Raw genomic sequence first — 21,499 nt, forward strand, 5'->3', positions numbered from 1 at the left:
CCAGGCACCCCCGCTCTTTTTCTTTTCTTTTCTTTTCTTTTTTTTTTTAAATGATGTTCTGTAAATCCAGTGTGTTTCACCCTTGCGGCATCTCTTAGTTTGGTCGTGTCACAGGGCTCCGTAGCCACAAGTAGCTGGACAGTGAGTGCAGCTTTCAACGCACAGATGCCCTTGTGGCTGTGCAGTGAGTGCCCGTAGCAGGTGCACATCCAGAATGCTGAGGGGACCTGGGCTGGGAACCATGGGACCTTCTGCCTGGAGCTGCTAGGAAGGCTTGGGGAGGAGGAGGAAATGACCGACCTCGGGGGTGGAAAACGGGCTGACTTCTCTCTTGCTGGGGGCATCTGCTCACCATCTGAATCGCCCTGCAGGCAGCCGAGGCCGTGGCAGGGGCTACCGGGGCCGAGGCAGCCGCGGAGGATCTCGAGGCCGAGGCATGGGCAGGGGCAGCCGTGGAAGGGGCAGGGGCTCCGTGGGAGACCACCCGGAGGACGAAGAAGACTTCTACGAGGAAGAGATGGAAGTAAGCTCTCCTCCAGTCCCGCGGGAAAGTGGGGGGCTGGTGGGCGCTTTTGGGGGAAACCTTGGAAACAGTGGAAGGAAAGCATCGGGTGGCAGTTCTCTGTGTTTCCACATTCGTTTCTTATCTCGGAATAGAGGAAACCTTCACGTGGTTCAAAATTGGAAAGGTACCAAAGCTGTGAAAACCTCTCCCCACTACTGCTGCCCCCGGCAGCTTAGTTCCCATCCCTGGAGACAAGTTTCCTGAGTGCCTTCTGGAAATGTTTGATGCCTTTGCAGTCAGGTGCTTGTTTATTCACGCCCCCCTACACACACACACGCACACAGCTTCCACATTCACTGTTCTATCCCTGCCCGAGACCTTTCCCTGGCGGTCCGTTGTTACAGCCACAGCTGTCCTGTGTAGGAGGAGCCCTGTGGGATTTACCTGGGGGGAGGGGAGAGGAGTTGTAGGGGTGAAGACAGTACCAGAGGTTAGACACCCCCCTCCGCCTTAGGCTGTCGCATGTAAGAGGGGGCACGAGCAGGTGGCCTTGGGTGGGTCATCTGCCCTTCTGAATCTGGTGTTCAGCCAAATAAAAAGGCGTAAGGGGACAGAGAGCACAGTTAGGGACAGTGCTCATTGTTCCCCGCACGCCACCTGCTTCTCTCCTCCTTTCTGGAACCCTAGTATGGAGAAAGTGAGGAGCCGATGGGAGATGAGGACTATGACGAGTACTCCAAGGAACTGAGCCAGTACCGCCGGTCCAAAGATGGCCGAGGACGAGGTGGGCAGGGGGCCCAGGAGGTGACGGGTCGGCGGGGCTCCTTCCGGCAGCTGCTGCCGGACCGGGATCCTGGGGAGAGGCAGCAGGTGAACGCCATCTCTCTCCCCTGCAGGGTTAAATCGAGGCCGTGGCCGGGGTTCCCGAGGTCGAGGGAAAGGGATGGGCCGGGGTCGCGGCCGAGGTGGCAGCCGAGGAGGGATGAACAAGGGCGGAATGAATGACGACGAGGACTTCTATGACGAGGACATGGGCGTGAGTTGACCCTTCATTCGGATCTGAGATACTTAGCCGAGGCCCCCTTCTCGGACTTTTCCTTTTCTTGAACAAGTTGGCCTCTGAGGCCTGTTCATCCTCCTGCTCCCGTCCGCTCTTCTCCATGGGACGGATGAGCTCTCGTCAACTCTCATGGTGGGTGTGCTGCTGGTGAGACCCTCTGTTTTTAAAACCACATCTCTGTAGCACCTGCATCTCTGAGGTGTGGAAGGTTCTAGGTGACCCGTCCAGGCAGCCTGGAGAGTTTGCCCTCTGGGAGGTGGATGCGTTCCTGCACAGCTGTGTGGTGCCCTTCGGTTGCCCACAGCTCCGAGTGGCAGAACTTCTCCTGTCCGCGCCAGCGCGCCCCCTGCCTTGGGGCTCACACCCCGCACGGCCATGACACTGCTCTTGTTACGAGAAGACGCTTCTGTCGAGGGAATGCTCGTGCCCACCGGCCGACTTCTGTCACTCCCTCGGAACCCACCTCCCCCAGCCTGCGTTGTCCCCCCAACCCTTCCTTTTCACTCCCCTTTATGCTCACGCTCTGTGTTCCTGACAGGATGGTGGCGGGAGCTACCGGAGGAGCGACCACGACAAGCCCCACCAGCAGTCCGACAAGAAAGGCAAAGTCATCTGCAAATACTTCGTGGAGGGGCGGTGTACGTGGGTAAGGGGCCAGTTACAGTGCCTGGCTGCCGGAGCAAGGCAGCCACCTCACGGAGGATGCTCAGGCCTCTGGGAATGTTCTAGAAGCCACACTAATTGGGGGCGGTGGCCGGGTGAGGGTGGAAGTGATCGCCTACAAGAGATGCTGGGGAAGACGCTCTTGCAAAGATGTCACGTGCTCTGGTGAAGTTACTGGACTTTAGCGTTGGAAAGGGAATTTGTTACGACCTCTAGATAAAAAGGCAGGTGGGGTGAAGCAGGCCAGCCTTGAATTTCACAGCAGAGTTCAATACCAGAAGGTGGGCCGATGACCGCAGAGCTCTGAGGGTGTAACCCGGTGTGAGTGCCGCCAGCCTTGTATTCAAGTGCGATGGCAGTGGACAGACAACGGCACACGCGTGCCCAGGAAATGCCGCGCCGCATGATAAGTCTTAGGAAAAACTGTGCGTTTTGAACAAATACGAACAAATGCGTACACGTGTGAAAAACGCTCTGCGTTACGGTTTCGATTCATGTTATTTTTAGAAGCTTGTAATACATTTAACGAAAAATGAGTAGCCACTCCTGAGAGTAAGGGGAAAGAGCCATAGGACAGTTTCTATATTTTGTTCACCCGGGTGTTGTGTTCTGAGTGTGTCTGTGGATAATGGAAAATCAAGCCCCGCTAGCTTGAACGCTCAGACGTTGTTCCTCTGAGGTGAGGGACGTTGGTGCCCTGGTCAGTGGCACCCTGGGGAACTCAAGCTCCTTCCTCCTTCCTCCTTCCTCCTTTTAAGAACATCCGCCATCTTTGCCGGTCCCACAACGGCTGCTGTGGCTCCGGGCGTCCCATCTAAGGGCTGAGAGGAAAGATGGGTGAAGGGGTTTGATTTTTCTTTTAATTGAAGCAGTATTGTCCTCCCTCGGGGACGTTGGCTTATTATTTCATCGGCCACACGATGTCTCCACACGAGCCTGGAGAATGTGTTTGTAGCCGGGCACGTTCTTCCCAAACAAAACGGAGGTTGCGTTAGGAAGGAAGAAGCGTGGCCGTCATGCAGCAAATGGTGAAAAATAGTGGCTGCAGGGAGGGAGAGGGAGAGTAAGAATGAAGCGGTACGGGGCAGCGGAGCGGAGCCTGGATGAACGGATACATGGGGCGGGGAGGCAGGGCCCGAGCCAACTTTCAAGGTGGTGAGAAGCCACGTCGTGAGCCCTCCCTGCCCTGTTGGGGGGGGGGGGGGGGAATGCGTCCCTGCCATTGGTCCCTCCGTGCTTCAGCGGTGACAGAGGAGGACTTCCCGTTGCAGGTGGGCGTCGGCGAGGGCTTAGCGTGGCACCCCCTTACCTTTTCCCGCCTCTCTTCCAGGGAGACCACTGTAATTTTAGCCACGACATCGAGCTACCAAAGAAGCGCGAGCTGTGCAAATTTTACATCACCGGCTTTTGTGCCAGAGCCGAGAACTGCCCCTACATGCACGATATCCTTTGGCGCTCACGCGTGACCTGCCGCAGCGTGCAGGACCTCCCCCGTCCTCCCCGGTGACGGTGGCTGGCCTGCGCCACCCGCGCTGGCCCTCCGCGCCTGTGCTGCGTCCGCCTCTCCTGGCGACCCCTCGCGGTCTGTCGCGTGGCAGAGCTGCCGTCCCTGTCCTGCAGATGAGTGAACTAACCACTCACGCGTCCGCTCTCTTTGCGGGTACCCTCAAGGCCGTTTGTAGCGCCCTTGTCTGTTCCCTTCCTGAGACTTCCCCAGTTGGCCGTGTGGCCTTGGGCAAATCCTCGACCTGAATCATTCCTGGGGAGTCAGGACCTGCGGACGCGGCCCCGAGGCCAGCGTGGTGCGGGCAGGAAGCCCTCTGGAGGGAGGGTCCTGAGAAAACGGGCTCTTGTTGGGTCTGCCGCGAGCACGTCATGCAGCCCCCGAGCGGGTCACTTCACCTCTCTGGGTGTCCGTTTCCCCATCTCCAAAACAGAAGGGGCTGGATTCCGCGCTTGCGTGGGTTCTGTGACACGATACGTTTGCCTTAACGTGCCCGTGAACGTGATTTCCCATGTAAGTTGTACCACACGACGGGGAACTGCATCAACGGGGACGACTGCATGTTCTCCCACGACCCCCTGACCGAGGAGACGAGAGAGCTCTTGGATAAGGTAACGTTTGGGGGTAACGTGGGGCCACAGCTGCCTCCAGGGGAACCAGGAGGTGCGCCTCCCCTTGACCTGGCGCGTCCATCTGGCTTCTGTGCGGGACCAGAATTCCCACTTGCCTTGATCTGGAGCTGGGCCGTCTGAGGGAGGGAACGGGGGCTGTTTTCTCTGCGGGGAGAACTGAGGTGCTCTCGCGTGTATCTTCTCTCCAGCCACAGCGGTTTTCGTGGCGGGGCAGCGGGGGGGAGGGGGGGCAGCGGTGTGAAAGGAACGTTGCTTGCAAACACATTTTGCGTTGCTTAGCCATCTTTTAGAGAGAGCCCATGATGCACAAGGAGGAGAGTGAAACTTGGGTGGGTTGTATTTTGATGGAAACGTCAGATGCTTCCTCCTAAGGCTTAAGGATTCCGTCATGCAGCCGACAAAGTGCAGGGTAATTGGAGGTTCTCGGGAGAGAGCGGCTTCTCCCATGCTGTGCCAGGCCTTCCTCCCCAGCCAGGCGATGTTTGAGACTCATCCTAGTATCTGTTGTTCTGCCCGATGAGTCATGAGGACTCTGGGGGGCCCAGGTTCCTGTCTTGGGCTTCCTAACGCACCAAGGGAACGGGTGAGGGAGAATACAGGTCCTTTCAGACGAAGGCTTTCGTGCCTTCTAGTTCACAGCCGGTTTGAGAGCTTTGGCCGGTTTTTTGAGGATGGAAAGGATCGAGTCTGAGTAGCACATGAGGCAGCTTCTGGAGTCCGTCAGTACCGCCCTGTTTCTGGTGGGGTCCAGGTCTGCCTGAGGGGTCAAGGGTGAGCACTGCACGAGCAGAGCAGGGAAGCACCCCAGTGCTCACGGGCAGTGCCGTGGGAAAAAGTCTCCCCTTACCAGGCCCTCTGGGAAATCTAGTATCCTGGGAATAGGGTTTTGTAATGAGCAGCTTGTCTAGAGTCTGTTTCTCTGACAGCGTAGGGAGCGGGGTAAGCAGTGGCTTCCTCTCACAAGAAGAGCTGAACAGTGACTTGCCGAGGCCTGCCCCCTGCTGGAGGTTCAGAGCTGGCGCTCTAAACCAGTGCTGTCCAAGTAGGAACACAGCCGAGCCACCGGTGTCCTTTCACATTTTCTGGAAGCTACGTTAAAGTAGAAGGAAACCTAGAAAAGTTAATTTCAGGCAGTTTGTCTTATTTAACTTGGTATGTGTGTGTTCAGAATACCGTTTCAGCAAGTGATAGCGAAAAACGTAAGACGTTTTGCATTATCGTTCTTGTTGCCATCGTGTCTTTGGAATCTGGCACTTATCTTCTACTTAGGGCCCCTCTCCGTTTGCACCAGCTGCATTTCAAGCCTCAGTAGCCACATGTGGCCAGTGACCATCGCCTTGCACAGCCCGGCTCTAAACGCCCTAGTAAAAACCCAAAGCAAACCAAGATGGTACATTTCAGCTCCCCGTTACAAACGTTTTGAAAGCGTCCGTATCCTCCCCAATCTAAAAACTAAGTCTCAGTGGGTTAAAAATGAGTGTTGACGGACACTTGGGTGGCTCTGTCGGTGGAGCTTCCAACGCTTGATTTCAGCCTCGGGCCACGATCTCAACGGGTTGTGGGATCGAGCCCCACTTTGAGCTCTGTGCTGACACTGCAGAGTCTGCTTGGGATTCACTTTCTCCCTCTCTGCCCCATTCATTCTTTCTCCTTCTCTCTCTCTCTCTCAAAATAAGTAAACTTTAAAAAAAAGATGGTGGAAAACCATACCAGAGTCAAATTTGGGTAGTCAGAAAGTAAAACTCAAGATGAATTTTCAGGACCCGGTTAACCCAGATGAAGGCATCGGCCATTCCTTCTTGCCCAGACAGCTGCAGCTTGTTGGCCAGGGCTGGGGCCTGGAGCTTCTGGGCGGCCCCTGGGTCCACACCGTGGTGCCAGTTATGCCTGGGCCTTGGTCGGGCTCCCCTGAAATGCCTGCGCTCTTTTTCTTTCCTTCCTTCCTTCAGCTCTGTTTTCCCACGTCGCGGACACCTTTCTGTCCGTCTAGACACGTGTGTTCCCAGCCATCCGTCCCACGTTGGGAAGCATGCTCGCTCCTCCGCCCAGATCGTCTGTTAGCAACATTCTGCCCCATTTGCTCCTGTCTTATTTTATACGTGTGTGTGCACGTTTGTTTGGTTTTTTTCCTTCTTGAACCATTCGGGAGTAAGTTGCTCACGTTTTGGTCCTTTACCCTGAAGTCCTTCCTCACGCTCTGTTTTTTTATAGTCAGGTTTGGCAAGGTATAGTTTGTATCCAGTAAAATTCCTCCCGTTTAGTGTAAAGTTCTATGAGTTCTGACAATCACAGAGTCACGTAGCCATCCCAAAATGTAGATTGAGGAAATTCAGTCTTCCATTGCCCCCAAAACCCTGCCCCTGTAGACTCAGTGCTTCTCCATTTTCCAGCCTTTGGCATCACTGCTCTGTTTTCTGTCCCTATAGTTTGTGTTTTCGAGAATGTTCTCTGAATAGGCGTATCCAGTGTAGAGCTTTTAAACACACGTACGTGTGTGCATAACCTCTTGAATCTGCCTTTTTCCACCAGGCGTAGTGCATCTGTTGAGAATAGTTGTTGAGGGTAGTTCATTGCTGTTTGTTGGTGAGTACGAGTCCGTTGTAATGGATGGTCTTAAATTTGTCTAGTTATCAACCGAAGAAGATTTGGATTGTTTCTAGCGTGGGGCAGAAACTTAAGAATTTTCTAGCCAACCAACCGACACAAGCTGATTTCTTTGCCTTGATGAGCCTTGGCTCACATACCTTTGCGTGTCTGTGGGTGTGCGTGCCCTTTGCCGCTAAGAGGCTGCTCTGAACTTTCGGAAACTCTTGGCCTCGGTCAGGATCCATCCTGGTAGGGGAGGGCCCTGGTGTGTCTCGTCTGATGGAAAGGTCCTGGGAGTGCTTGTCTTTGCAGGCGGAGAGGCCCAGAGGGGACGCGCAGGAGGTCTGGAACAGACGTGTCCCTCTCGGCGTCTCTGAGCAAGGGCTGTACGGTTTGGGTTCGGCTTTCCTGGTGGGAACGTGGTTTTAATGTGTTTTACGTGTCACCGTCCTGCCCTCTGATGTGGTTCGGCGCCTGCTTTCGCAGCGACGTGCATGGCTCAGGGTGGGAGACGGAGGGTAGAGAGACGAGCGCAGGGAGCTGGTCTAGGCGTGGAGCTGGGGTCTGGCGAGGGGTGAGGGGAGCTGAGTCCTGCAGCGGGGGCTCCGCGTCCTCCAGCTGGCCAGTAGGCTGGGACGGGAGACTCCCGCCTGGCGTGGGGCAGGAGATGGAGGCCCTGGTGGCCGAGACGCTGCTGGTCCCGAGTGGCGCCCAGCGCATGCGGGGTGCTGGGCCGGCGCCGGCAGACGCCAGTGAAGATGCTACACAGGCTGGCTCTCCAGAGCCCGTGGTCTAATGGAGGAATGGACGCTGGCCAGGTGTTCCCGACTGTTAAGTGGTACAGAGAAGCGCACGCGACAGGCATGTCTGGTCTCCAGAGGCCATCAGAGGCTGGTGGCAGGAGGCGACCCAAAGGAAGAGCAGCCGTGGGGCAGAGGAGGCAGCGCTTGCAAGGAGGGAACGATAGGGCGTCTGGGTGTGAGCTCGGGAGGTCAAGGGAGCATGACCCCTCCGGTGGCCAGAGCTTGCCACCCCCTCCACGGGAGGGGAGGAAGCTGAGGTCAAGGTTGTTCCTGGTTAATGAGGTATAACCTTGTTAGGTTCTGCCTTCTGCCTGAGGGCATCGAGTTGCCGCTGACGGAAGGACCTAGCTTCGTGATTGATGCGTGCTAGGTCAGTGTGCAGGGGATGGTGGGAGGGAGACCAGAGAGCAGGTAGGAGGCTGGGGCAGAGTCCTGGCCAGAGGCAGCGGGGCCCAGGACAGAGGGCGGGTGGGCCGCTTGGGAGGTCCGGGCAGTAGCTTGGGAACAGTGTGGAGGAGAGAGACCCCAGATCGTGGCTCGGGGCTCAGGAAGTAGAGGGGGGTCCCTCACTCAGAGAGCCACGCTTGTGGCCAGTGGAGAAGGCACGTGGGATGAAGTGTGCCCGGGTGGAGCTGAACACCTACCCGCAGCTCTCCAGATGGAGGAGTCTCCCCAGCCCCGCGCTGGCACTGACTGAAGGCTTCGGGGAGGCCAGGGCCTTGGAGCCAGGGAGGGGGGGTGGAGGCAGGGTGCCGGGGAGACCCACTGGAGAGGAACGTCAAAGAGCGGGGTCAGGGTCAGGGTGGCCAAGGCCTTCACTCTCTCATCCCCCCACGCGCCCCCCACCCCTCACCCCTCCCATCCTCCGTGGTCCTGATGTTAACCGGCTGTTCTCTGGAGCCCAGGGAATGCAGGGGGAGGTGCCTTTGTCTGTTTTCCTTGCTCATTTATCCAACAAATGTGCGTCCGTGCCTAGCTTCTGCCGGGCACCGTCCCGGGCCCTGGGGGACACGGTGGCGAGGAGACGGGATCCAGTCATTGGGCAGATCCTGATGATGCACCGGGATCGCGGAAGTGGAGGGAATGTACGAGGAGCCCAGAGGCTCTGCAGACAGGCTGCCATTCACGGGAGCCTGGGTGAGGCGACCGTGTGCTGGTCCCGAGGTGAGTGGTAGGAAGAAAAGAGTGAGAGGCACATGCTGAGCAGGGGACACAGCACAGGCAGCAGCCTCGTGCTCGGTCGAGAAGCAGAGGGGGCCCAGGGGCCAGTACGCCGGGCGGGAAGTGGACCGAGCGTCAGGGCGGTGAAGCATGCAGGGCCGGGGCCTGCCTCGCCGCCGAAAGGCCCTGCTGGTTCGGGGCAGGGTCGCCCACACCGTCCCAGGCACCTGTTAAGATGCGGTTCCGGTTCAGCAGGTCGCCCTGTGCTGCTCGTTCACGCTCAGACCACGCCTCGAGTACTGGGGCTCTAAGGGACAGATGTTTTCTGTAGATTGGTTGTTCGAGTATTCCGGCACCCTTGAAGCCACGTTCCTCCTAGACCCTGCTGTCCCCAGGTGCAGGTACCATTCCTGACAGGAGAGAGAAGAGCCGAGACCGGCCTGACACGCACCTGGAGACCCTGCTCCCACCACCCATGTTCCCGCCATCGCTGCGGGGAGGGAGGAGCGGGGGGGGCGGTCTTGAGCAGTGCTGGGGCTGGGATGCTAGCTGCTAGCTGCTGAAGCATCTCTGAGCCCCATGTTAGGATCCACGAAGGCATCTGTGCTGAGGTCCGTAAGGTGGCCCGGGCCCAGGTTCAGTCGTTTCCTGGCAGGGGGCGGGGGGCGGGGGGCGGGGGGCGGTCGCGGTCCCAGGACCAAACATGTAGCCACAGTGGGCCAAGGCTGGAGAAACCAGGCGTGAGCGTCCAAGAGTCCTTGCCCCGTGGAGTCACAAGGGCCGTGCTTAATCCTCAGGTTGTGACAGCACTTGTGGAATGTTCTATACCAGGGATGCCCAAGAGACTCAGTGCTCAGGGTGGCGCCTCTGCCTGGCATGTACCAAAATTCCAGAATCCCAGAAGGAAAGGGTGTGTTTCGGCAGAAAGCACATCATTTGTATAAACAGTTTGGGCACGGGACAATAGGGTATTAGGTATAAAGTAGGTGACACGTGCTACAACGTGGGTAAACCTGACATTTTTTTTAACGTTTTATTTATCTTGGAGAGAGCGCAAACGGGGGAGGGGTGGGGGAGGCGGGGACAGAGGATCCGAAGCAGGCTCTGCGCTGACAGCAGTGAGTCTGACGTGGGGCTCGAACTCCTGAACCCTGAGATCATGACCTGAGCTGAAGTCTGACCATCAACCGACAGCCACCCAGGCGCCCTGAACCTGGCAAACGTGTTGAGCGAGAGAAGCCAATCGAAAAAAGCCGTGCAGTGTGTGCTTTAATGAACTCTCCAGAATAGGCAGGTCATAGACACGGCAAGCAGATTAGTGGTTGCTGGGGCCCGGACGAGGGGGAAGGGGAGTGACTGCTAATAGGTATGGGCCCTCCTTTTGGGATGATGGGGAAGTTCCGGAACCAGATAGAGGTGGTGGTTGTACATCCTCATGACTACTTAATGCCATTGAATTGTACAGTTTAAGGGGAGAAAAACAGGTGTCTTGGTGCAAACGGGAGTGTCTGCCCCCTTCCCTGCCCCCAGCTGGTCACAGAGCAGAGGCGGCAGTGGTGTGGGATGATGACTTCCGTGCCTCATGGCATGATGGCCGCGGGGTCCTTGTGTTTTAGGGTTCTCAGAAAGTTCAGCTTCCCGCGCGGGAGGCCTGGTCCCTACCTCATCCTGGTCTATCCCCCCCCCCCCGCTTTGTTCTCACCGGCAGATGTTGGCTGATGACGCAGAGGCGGGCGCTGAGGACGAGAAGGAAGTGGAGGAACTGAAGAAGCAGGGCATCAACCCCCTGCCCAAACCGCCCCCTGGTGTGGGCCTCCTGCCCACCCCTCCTCGGCCCCCCGGCCCCCCGGCCCCGACCTCTCCCAACGGCAGGCCCATGCAGGGCGGCCCCCCGCCCCCGCCTCCGCCCCCCCCCTCCGCCCCCCGGGCCCCCCCAGATGCCCATGGCCGTGCACGAGCCGTTGTCCCCCCAGCAGCTGCAGCAGCAGCAGGACATGTACAACAAGAAGATCCCCTCCTTGTTTGAGATCGTGGTGCGGCCCACAGGACAGCTGGCTGAGAAGCTGGGTGTGAGGTGAGCGCCCCAGGGCCCCAGATGCCGTCTGGCGGGGCTGGTCTGGAGCCCTCCGTGACCAGCCTCACGGATGCCACCGTGTCTCCTCGAGGGCATGGCTACCATGCATGCTTTGCAGTCCCTCACAGGTGCATTTCTTCCTCCTAGGTTCCCTGGACCCGGAGGACCCCCGGGGCCAATGGGCCCTGGGCCCAACATGGGCCCCCCGGGGCCAATGGGGGGCCCAATGCATCCCGACATGCATCCCGACATGCACCCGGACATGCACCCCGACATGCACCCCGACATGCACCCCGACATGCCGATGGGTCCTGGCATGAACCCTGGCCCGCCCATGGGCCCCGGTGGCCCCCCAATGATGCCCTATGGTCCCGGAGACTCCCCACACTCTGGAATGATGCCCCCCATCCCGCCATCTCAGAACTTCTATGAAAACTTTTACCAGCAGCAGGAGGGCATGGAGACGGAGCCCGGACTCATCGGGGACGCAGGTGCGCGGGGGGCCGGGCGGGGGCTGGGAGGGGCCGCTGCGGCTCGCACAGGGGAGTGTCATCGGGGGCTTGGCTTTCCTCCTTGGTCTGAGTCTTTGGAAGCATGAATCCGACTCCATCTCTGTCCCGTGAGTGGTTGAACGTTTTCAGTGACGGGATTCACCACCCCGTTGAGGTTGAAGGGAGTCCTGTGACGTGATGAGTCTGGTTTACTTGATTGTCGCTTGCTCTGCCTGGAAGCCCGAGGGGCGGGTGCGGGGTGGCATTGGGCTTTGAGGCCAAAGTGCCTTCTCCAGTGTGGGCTCCTTCCGGACGGTCCTTGGCTTGGAGCTGCTGGTGTCCTATCGACTGACCGTCTTCCTTCCGTCTTTCCTTCCCTCCTGGCTAAAACAAGAATGCGTCCTGGTAACAGCTTCAGTGTCTGACAGGGTGCTGGCCGGCCCATGGCGCTGCATCCCTAGGAGGTCACATGCCGCCTTCGGGAAGGCTGGGATGTGCCCACTGCTGCCAGGCCTGGGGTCAGAGCAAGCAGGGCAGCCGTAGGCCTTGCCTCAGCTGCATTTTAGTTCAGGGAAGCAGACAGGAGACGTGTAAATAAACACATACTCTCATTTCAGCAGAGATCGTTTCTCGAAAAAGTAAAACGGAGAGCTTGTGGCAGACGGTCGGGGCAGAGTCAGGTTGGGAGTGGCTGTGCCGCGTGGGGATGGCCAGCAGAGGCCTCTCTGAGAAGGGAGTGTGAGTTGGGATGTGAAGGGGAAGAGGCCAAGGGGCAGAGACCCCGGTCCGTCGGCTCGGTTGAGAAAAGTAAGGGCAGCTGTGTAACTTGGGAAAGGGAAGGGACAGAAGTCCCAGCGTGGGGACTCCGACAGCCCCGGTGAGGTGGCCTCATTGGAAGAATGGTAGGGTGTAGGCAGAGGCATTCGAGGGGGTGGATAGTAGGGGTTGGAGCGGAATCAGAGAAGCTTCTGGAATGCTATGGAGTTGTCCTGGGCAGAGCTGGCCGTGACAGGGCAGGAAGTAGCGAGTTTGGAGAAAACGCCGTGGAGCCTACATTCCTCCTCGTGCACATGTTATAAGACAGGAAGGAGCAAATGGGGACGCCGGCCTCGAGGCAGGGTCACCTGGGCGGATGCTCACGCCGTCCCTGATACCGGAACGTCCTGCTGGAGAGAGCCAAGTTGTGGGTGCTGAGCACCCACAAGAGATCACTTCAGCCGCCCTGTTAAGCAAGAGATGCCCAGTTGACAGCCGCGGGGAAACTTCACGGGGCATCAGGGAGACCACCAGGCTGGGGGTCGTGTCAGCCTCCGGCGTCTCGGTGGTGCTCGGAGCCACGGAGCAGTGTTTGCGGCAAGGAGCGGGAGCTTTGGAAGCGGGAGTGAGAAAGGCAGGCTGTGTGAGGGAGGTGCCGTGGTTCCCACGGGCCCCTCCTCCTTTTGTAAACGTGTAGAACGTGCATGGAAAAAGGCCTGGGTGCGGAGGAAAACCAAGTCTGGCGAGCTGTTCACAGGAGGTGCCTCTAAAGTAATTCACCCCTATTTCCATATCTGGAAATCTATGCGTTTGAATTGTGCCCGTCCAGTGGTGGTTACTATATTCAGTCGTACGGCCGACGAGTAGTTTGTTCTGTGCAGGGGCGACTGGGACTGTTGTTCACGGCGTGTGCCCGGCACCGCGCTAGGCTCCTGCCCCATAGTGCAGGTTTGCCTACGAAGTTCAGGGGCTAGAAGAGGGTGGCCTTTCGCTTTTTCCTTCATATGCTTTGTGTATGAAATATTTACAAATCGTGTTAAGCCTTTTAGTTTCTATTAAGTTACAGATTATCCTCTTGGTAGCACTGGCCACATTTCAGATGCTCAGTAGCCCCGTGGAGGATAGTGGTAGCCAGGTCGCACTGTGCAGATACGGAATATTTCGTCATTGCAGAACGTTGTACGTATGGGGCAGCGCTGACTAGACGTTCTCTGTCTGCACACACGCACGCATGCACACACAGTCCCCACGTGCAGCAGGCCCCTAAGGCAGACCCCGACCCTCCACCCCTGTGCCTCCTAGATGCCATGTGAGAGAGACACCCCCCCCCCCCCCGCCCTTAAGTGCAACCGCACGCTCGTTAGCATTTGCAGAGTTCAGGACCCCGTAAAGGAGGGAGGGAGAAGGAGGAATCACCCGTGAGCCTCTGGATTGACATGTGGCCATAGCAACATTTCAGTTATTTCCTTTTATTTACAAGTCTGGTCACCGTGGCCGAGCTCATATTACGAGCTTTCTACGAGATGCAGGTTTCTCTTTTCTGATTATTACAAAGAAATCATAAAAAGAGGGCGCACGGCTGGTGTAGTCGCAAGAGCGCGTGACTCTTGATCTTGGAGTTTGTGAGTTCAAGCCTCACGTCGGGGGTGGAGCTTACCTAAATAAATAAAACTTAAAAAAAGAGGAAAAAAGAAACCATAAACCGAATGCCCCTCACCGGTAATTAGAACAGATCAGAAGCACGTGGGGGCCCCTCTCTCCCGAGTCTCGCTCCCAGGGGACTGTTTTCCGTCTGTCTGCAAAGCCTTTTCGTTGCATTTTGTAAACATCTGTACGACGTGGCGTCTTGTTTTCACTTCATGAGCATTTGCCCGCCCACATCACTAAATCGTGCTGTGAACCCCATTTTTCAGTGGCTGCATCCTGGGTGGGGAGACCCCCGTTGGCTGCTCTGTCCCCTGCCGTTGGGCCTTCTGTGGGGACCCTCCTGGGGAGGGTCGGGCTGTACGTCGTCACCCATTGCCATCAGGGGGTGGGGGTTCTCCAGTTAAGGGCGCGCAGGTGGGTTGGAGCTGGTGCCACAAGGCCCTTCCCGACACGAGCCCTCGGTTCTTCCCTGCCACAGAGGACTACGGGCACTACGAAGAGCTGCCGGGGGAGCCTGGGGAGCACCTCTTCCCCGAGCACCCTCTGGAGCCCGACAGCTTCTCTGAGGGAGGGCCCCCAGGCCGGCCGAAGCCGGGCGCCGGTGTCCCCGACTTCCTGCCCTCAGCCCAGAGGGCCCTGTACCTGAGGATCCAGCAGAAGCAGCAGGAGGAGGAGGAGAGAGCGAGGAGGCTGGCTGAGAGCAGCAAGCAGGACCGGGAGAATGAGGAAGGCATGTGTCCTCCCCAGGGGCAGGGGCTTCCCCTGACAGGCACAGCCCCCCCCCCCCCCCCCAGGCCACTGTGCCGTGGAGAGGTGGGGAAGGCCTAGCTGGGTTTTGTGTCGGAAAGGAGCTTGTGGCCAGAGAGGACCCCTGCCCAGGGCCGTGGAGCTGGGCTGGAGCTGCTGCATTGCACGTCCCTGAGGAAATTGGAAGTCGGGGCTGCCTTTCTGTATCTCGGGGGTCGAGAGAGACCCTGATCCCATTGAGGAGGGAGGTGGGCTGGTCCCTGGAGGAGACAGCAGCCAACAGGATTTCCCTTCTGAGCCCTTAGAGAGGAGGCTCACCGCTCTCCTTTCCCTAGACCATGCTCTCGGGAAGTCAGCAGATGACAGCCAGTTGCTGACATAAACCAGTAATAAGCACAGTCCCAGCTGCCAGGTCACTTGGTGCCACACAGCGGATCTGATGGCATCCAGCCCAGGAGGAAACGGGGCGGACAAATGGTGTCTAGAACCAGGAGCTGGAGCCTGGGAGCAGGTGGGGCCACACCGGTTTCACCTGCCTAGAAGGTTGGACTTGGGCCAATTTCTGAGTCGGCCCACCTGGCCGGCCCCGTCTCTTATCAGCCGGTGACTGCCCTTCGCCGGGATATGGTAACGCTTCGAGGGGCCCGGGGGCCAGTGTCTGTGAGCCCCAAGCGCAGAAAGAGCGGAGTCAGTGCTAGGTGCTCCCGGGCGCCCAGAGCAGGGCCTGCCATGCTGGGACCTGAGCCCATGGCAGGTGAGGACGAGGTGTCGGAGCCCCAGGCTGGGATCCTGAGCTCAGTCCTTGCTCTGCCCTCGATCTCAAGGTACCGTCCATGCCTCCGCTTTCTCGTCTGTCAAATGGGCGTGATGGTAACACTGCCTTCTGGGTGGTCATGAGAATCAATAAGATAGAGCACATGGGGAAGGATCCAGAAACAGTAGCCAGTGATCTCCCAGGCTTGGTGCTCAGCCCACCTGAGTTTCGTGGCTGTTCGTAGCAGCCCGCAGAGGGAGGGGTTTTTAGGAAAGGAGAAACTGAGGTTCTGAGAGGTCAGAGGCAGAGGAGCCGTTCACCCAGCGGGCCGCTGTGGGTCTGCGGACTGGTGGCAGTGGCGGTGGCCGCTCATCTTCCTGTACCTCTGTTCTTGCTCAGGTGACACCGGAAACTGGTACTCAAGTGATGAGGATGAGGGCGGGAGCAGCGTCACCTCCATTCTTAAGACCCTGAGACAGCAGACGTCCAGCAGACCCCAGGCTTCCGTCGGGGACCTGAGCAACAGCGGGCTGGGGGATCCCCGCCTCCAGAAAGGACACCCCACGGGAGGCCGGCTGGCCGACCCTCGCCTCAGCCGCGACCCCAGACTCACCCGCCATGCCGAGGCTTCCAGCGGGTCTGGCCCGGGAGACGTGGGGCCCTCCGACCCTCGGCTGGCTCGCTCCCTGCCCAACCCAAAGCCCGAAGGCGGCCTTCATTCGAGCCCTGCAGGCCCCAGCGGCTCCAAAGGGTCTGGACCACCCCCTGCAGAAGAGGAGGAAGGGGAGCGGGCCCTGCGGGAGAAGGCCATGACCATTCCCCTGGACCCTCTCCCTGGGCCCCCGTTGCGGGACCCACGGTCACAGCTGCAGCAGTTCAGCCACATCAAGAAGGACGTGACCCTGAGCAAGCCGAGCTTCGCCCGCACTGTGCTCTGGAATCCTGAGGACCTGATCCCCCTGCCCATCCCCAAGCAGGACGCGGTGCCCCCCGTCCCCGCAGCCCTGCAGTCCATGCCCACCCTGGATCCCAGGCTGCACCGTGGCGCTGCCGCGGGACCTCCCAACCCCCGACAGCGCCTGGGCACCTCCACAGACCCCGGCGCGTCCAGCTCCAACCTGCCCGACTTCGAGCTCCTCTCTCGCATCCTTAAGACCGTTAATGCCACCGGCCCCTCGGCGGCCCCTGGCTCCAGCGACAAGCCCAGTGACCCCCGGGTGCGGAAGGCACCTACCGACCCTCGGCTCCAGAAACCAGCAGACTCTGCTGCCTCCTCCCGGGCTGCCAAGCCCGGCCCCGCCGAAGCACCCTCTCCAGCCGCCAGCCCCGGCGGGGAGTCCTCCCCACCAGCCACCGCCCCCTATGACCCCCGAGTGCTGGCTGCCGGCGGGCTGGGCCAGGGCAGCGGGAGTGGGCAGAGCAGCGTGCTGAGTGGCATCAGCCTCTACGACCCCAGGACTCCCAACGCAGGTGGCAAAACTGCGGAGCCAGCCGCCGATGCGGGCAGCCAGCCCAAAGGCCCTGAGGGCAATGGCAAGAGCTCGGCCGCCAAGGCCAAGGAGCCCCCATTCGTCCGCAAGTCCGCCCTGGAACAGCCTGAGTCCGGGAAGCCCGGTGCAGACGGGGGCACTGCCACAGCCACAGACCGATACAACAGTTACAACCGCCCCCGGCCCAAGGCCTCCGCGGCCCCCACCGCCACACCGGGTGCCCCGCCACCAGAGGGCGCCCCGCCCCAGCCTGGCGTGCACAACCTGCCTGTGCCCACCCTCTTTGGGACTGTGAAACAGACGCCCAAGACGGGCTCTGGAAGCCCATTTGCTGGCAACAGCCCAGCCCGCGAGGGCGAGCAGGACGCGGGGTCCCTGAAAGATGTTTTTAAAGGCTTTGACCCCACTGCCTCCCCCTTTTGCCAGTAGTGTTAAGCTGGAGTCAAGCGCTCCCCGCACCCCACCCTTCCCAGGGCAATATTTAAGGGTAGCAACCAGAGTTGGGAACTTGGGGGGAGGGGGGCTCTGGGTGGTTCCCCCCCTTTTTTTTCTCTCCCTCCCCTTTTCTCTCTTTCTTTTTTAATAGTACTTTCTTTGCAACATATAAATTGTATATAACCATTTTCAGTCAGTTCTGGTCAGTGCTGCGGGGCTCCCAGGCTCCCGCCAAGGAAACCTACTTGTGCACGTGAACAGTTGGAAGTCCCCGGGGCCTCAGCCCCAGCGGGCCCTTCCTCTGGCCAGGCTCAGTTATCAGGGACTCTCTGAAGGCTGGAGCCCCAGTCTGGTGGCTGGAGGTCCAGTGGGTTTTCTGGGCAAAGCTGGGCCCCTCCTCCTCCTCCCCAACCCCCTCCCCCCCAGCCCACACCCGAGGACAAAGGGAACAGTAGGTGTGAGAAGGCACTGAACGCTGCTCACCCCGTGTGAGCGAGGAGAGATGAAGCCGAGACCGTGAGCAGACCCTGCGTCGAAGCAGGTCCAGGCATTTCTAGAACCCCCATCCCCTCTGCAGTGGGCCGGCCCCGACGACCCGCTTCAGGGGCCCGAGGAAGGAAAGAATTTGAAAGAAAGGCAGAGAGCCCTTGGAAGCTGTCTGAGCTGGGAGAGGCACAGCCATTTCTGCTCCCGTCTCCTGTGGATTCGCACACCGGCTTCCCTGCTGCCCTCCGTCCAGAGTTCGTCCTCAGACCTGTGCCCTCCGCCCACATCAGAAGACTCCAGGGTGAGAGACGAACCTGGAGACGGCAGGGCTGGTGTGGGGCGGCATCCCCCAAAAGCTGCCTCCAGGAGGCAGCCTCCGCAGACCGCGTGTTTTCTGTCAGTATTAGCTCTTGTTTTGTCCCGTCGCGGCCACGCCGTCCTCCCCTCAGGCCGGGGTCTTTCCTGGTCCCCCGAAGCCAGAGCACCCAGTGTGCCGGCCCCCGCCCCTCTGGGGACAGCTCAAGGATCCGTGGCATGGCCGCTCCGCCAGGCTCCCGACAGGAGCCCCGGGGGGTTCTTGCAAAGTGTTTCTGTTCTCCGCTTGCTTTGAACCTCCTCCCACCGCGTCTGATGTAGGGCCCGTGGTTTTAGTGTGTTTTTCTTCCCAGCTGACAGGTGCACGGGTTCAGAGGTATGTCACAGTGTTGGATTTGGGGGGCTTGAGGAAAGGGCAGGAGACTAGCCAGGGCAGGGTGGGGGGCCGCTGGGCCTTCTCTAGGAGAGAACCGGCAGGACCCCCGCTTGCAGGTGGAGGGCGTGGAACCAGAAGCCTGCATCCTGCTCCCCTCCTCCGGCTGAGCCGGGATGGGAGCAGAGACATCTGCACTGGACTCCCCCCACCTGCCCCAGGCCCCTGGCTGAGGTCCAGCCTCATCCACAGAGCTCCAGAAAAGGCTCACCCTGTGGATGGGACCTGGGGAGGCCGGCCCATGGCTCCGGGGTCCTTCCTACCTGTGCATAAGCAGGTGCTGGCCATCTCTTGCCTTGCTCTTGTCCCATCACCCCAACCGCCTTGCTAAAGGCCCCCATCTCTTTCTTGCTAATAATGAAGAAAACTGGTGATCCAGCCAGAGGGTTCCCCTCCCACCTCCTTGGGGTGGGAGGTGAATGAGGCTCCTGTACCAAACCCCTCTCCCCCGGAAGAAAAACTGTCCAGTTCGGGGCCAGAAGCACGGGTGGGAAGAGGCAGCCCGCAGGGTCAGTGCGCCGTGATCAGGTTGGTTTGGTTCGTCTCTGTCTATTTCGTTTTGTGGTTTTTAAACAATCATTAGTGAGATTTTTCTTCAGCCACCGGTGTTGGCCTTGAAGCAAAGGGCTGCAGCCCTTGATGTTTGTAAAATAAGTAAAGATACACAGTGTGGCCGTGGGTTTTTTGTTTTTTGTTTTTTGTTTTCCTTCTCTCTCTCCCTCCTTTGAGAATTTTCTTTTGTAAAAGCAAAATTAAATACTTTTTTAAAACCGAAATCTGTGGATGAAATAGAAGCTGGAACCCTCCTCTAGGAATATTCAGCCTAAGAACCTCACGGGACTATGAATTCCCCCCAAAATTTTCATTTGCCATCAGGCCAAGCTTTTAAAAACAAAATGTTCTCTAACCAGGATTGTAACAAAAGTGTAAATATTACTTCAGAGTTGAAAGTTGATGGTGCAAATATGTATATAACGTACTGTATTTTTACAATGATCATCGCATGACTGTCCCAGCTCCCTTTTTGTACTCCTTCTCTGTCTTCCAGAAATGTCACCTGCCCTTTCTCCTGTGGTCTCTTAATCCAATAATTGTATTACTGCCATTAAAGGATGCAGTTATTTTAAAAATCCTGCGGTCTCGCCTCTCTGTGCCGCTCCCACCATCCCCCACCCTGGGAATGAGAAAACCTGGATCGGTTCTCGTGGTGGCCGGCCCCCCCGGGTGACATTCGTGATGACCTCATGGCATCGGGGCCTCCGAACCGCCTCTGCTTTCCTTAGTGGTTGGCACCTGCCTCCCACGGTTCCCGAACCCCCGCTTTGGGCCAGTCCCTGCATTCAGAGATATAGCGGTGAGCTGCACGGCCCTGCCTCCGTCCAGCCCACTTGCTGGGCCCCACTCCGTCCGGTGTGAACTTGCAAGACCCCCGGGCTGGCTCCTGGGGATGCGGCAAAATGGGAACCCTGACCAGCACAGACTAAATGCGTGCGTCTCCTCACAATTCATATGTTGACACCTGTTTTCCCACCCCCACCCCCACCCGATGCCATGGTATTAGGAGGTGAGGCCTTTGAGAGGTGATGAGGTCAGGAGGGTGGAGCCCTTCCACTGCTTGCTGGTCTAGGCTGCTAAGCTCTTAAGTTCATGTCACAACCTCAGGATGCGATCTTTGAATTTCTTCCAATTCATCCGTTATTGAGTAAGGTTGATTTCACCTGCAACTCAAAGTTCCCAACTCCCCTTGGCTTCAACAGCCAGGAGTCCAGCATTTCTGGAAGGTCAACAGGGCAGTTCAGGGTTGGTCAGCTTGGAGTGAGTTGTGAATTCACACAGGTCCTGACCGGTTTTCAGACTGTTGGTCACCCCCTTGTGATCGCAAGATGGCTAGAGCGCCCGACAGCCTTCGCCTCAGCCAAGTGTGGAAGCAGGGAAGGAATTCTTCTGTACCTTCTCAGGAGCAAGGGAAGAGTTCTGGAAGTCCCTCAGGACCCTTCCTGTCCGGTCTTGTCAGCCAGGATCAGATTGTGCGCCCCGTCCTGTGTTGGTCCCAGGGAAGAGGAGAACAGAAGTCTCGTGTTGAGTCGTTAACAACGACAAAGATCCAGCATCCTGAGGCTGAGCCCGCAAGGCTCTGTAAGGTGGGGCGGAGGCACAGGGGTTGACAGTTACAGTGACAATACAGCCAGCAGTCAGGCATGGGCACGCACCCATGGTGCATCAGATCCTGTCGGCGACCCTGGGCTCCTGCTGAGGCGACCCACCGGCCTGGGGCAGGGCCCCGCAAGGGGAAGGGAGCTGGTGCCTGGGTCACGCTGGCAGGTCCTGGAGATCCTCGAAGGCGGTGCTGCAGACACACGGAGAGAATCTGGAGAGTCTGTGTTCAAGTAAGGTAGTGACTGGGTCATGCAGACCGGAGCCTAGAACCTTCTTTCTCGCGGGTGTAGGAAAGGGATTGGCTAGGGCGAGCCTGCCGGGATGACAAAGCAACGGGAGCAGGCAGCTGGGGAGCCAATAGACTTGAGACTTGGGAGGGGGGGGGGGGAGATAGGGGTCGGTCACAGTCACACGTGGTGGGTGACCGCGAGGGATCAGAGAAGATGTCTGGTCAGCCCAGTGGGAGGCAGAGATGGCACCTCAGAGGAGGACGTGGTCTGGGAACTGGCCGAAAGCAGCTGTGGTCGCAGGCTGGGGGGGCTCCTGCACAGAGCTGGTCAGGAGAGCTGCAGGAACGGGTGGCATCTCCAGAAGTGCATGAAGCCCTGAGTATCACTGTCGGAGGAAGAAATGGAGCCTGAGGACAGAAGTGGCCATTGGGCACCGGCTGGTGACTGAGGCCAAGAGCTGTGTCAAGAGCCTTCCACTTTCACCCAATTCCTGGGGCATTAGGACCGGCAACCATGCGAGGTTGTCCTCAGGCACCTGACCCCGCCCACGGCCTAGATTCCACAGGTGCG

At 58.6% G+C, this 21,499-nt stretch overlaps 1 protein-coding gene across 1 annotated transcript in view; it reads left to right on the top strand.

Moving 5' to 3' along the window:
* ZC3H4 (zinc finger CCCH-type containing 4) overlaps positions 1–19,672 on the top strand; it is a 44,321-nt gene extending 24,649 nt beyond the window's left edge. Inside the window, 11 exon segments of the mRNA XM_058708242.1 lie at positions 372–523; positions 1,193–1,289; positions 1,402–1,541; positions 2,104–2,211; positions 3,559–3,670; positions 4,234–4,343; positions 10,623–10,820; positions 10,822–10,988; positions 11,136–11,479; positions 14,361–14,612; positions 15,783–19,672. Of these exon segments, the coding sequence (XP_058564225.1) occupies positions 372–523; positions 1,193–1,289; positions 1,402–1,541; positions 2,104–2,211; positions 3,559–3,670; positions 4,234–4,343; positions 10,623–10,820; positions 10,822–10,988; positions 11,136–11,479; positions 14,361–14,612; positions 15,783–17,302 (3,200 nt within the window). The 3' untranslated portion in view covers positions 17,303–19,672.
* Positions 19,673–21,499: the final 1,827 nt, after the last annotated feature.

The sequence above is a fragment of the Neofelis nebulosa genome, chromosome 17 (genome assembly GCF_028018385.1).
Source record: "Neofelis nebulosa isolate mNeoNeb1 chromosome 17, mNeoNeb1.pri, whole genome shotgun sequence".
Lineage (NCBI taxonomy): Eukaryota > Metazoa > Chordata > Mammalia > Carnivora > Felidae > Neofelis > Neofelis nebulosa.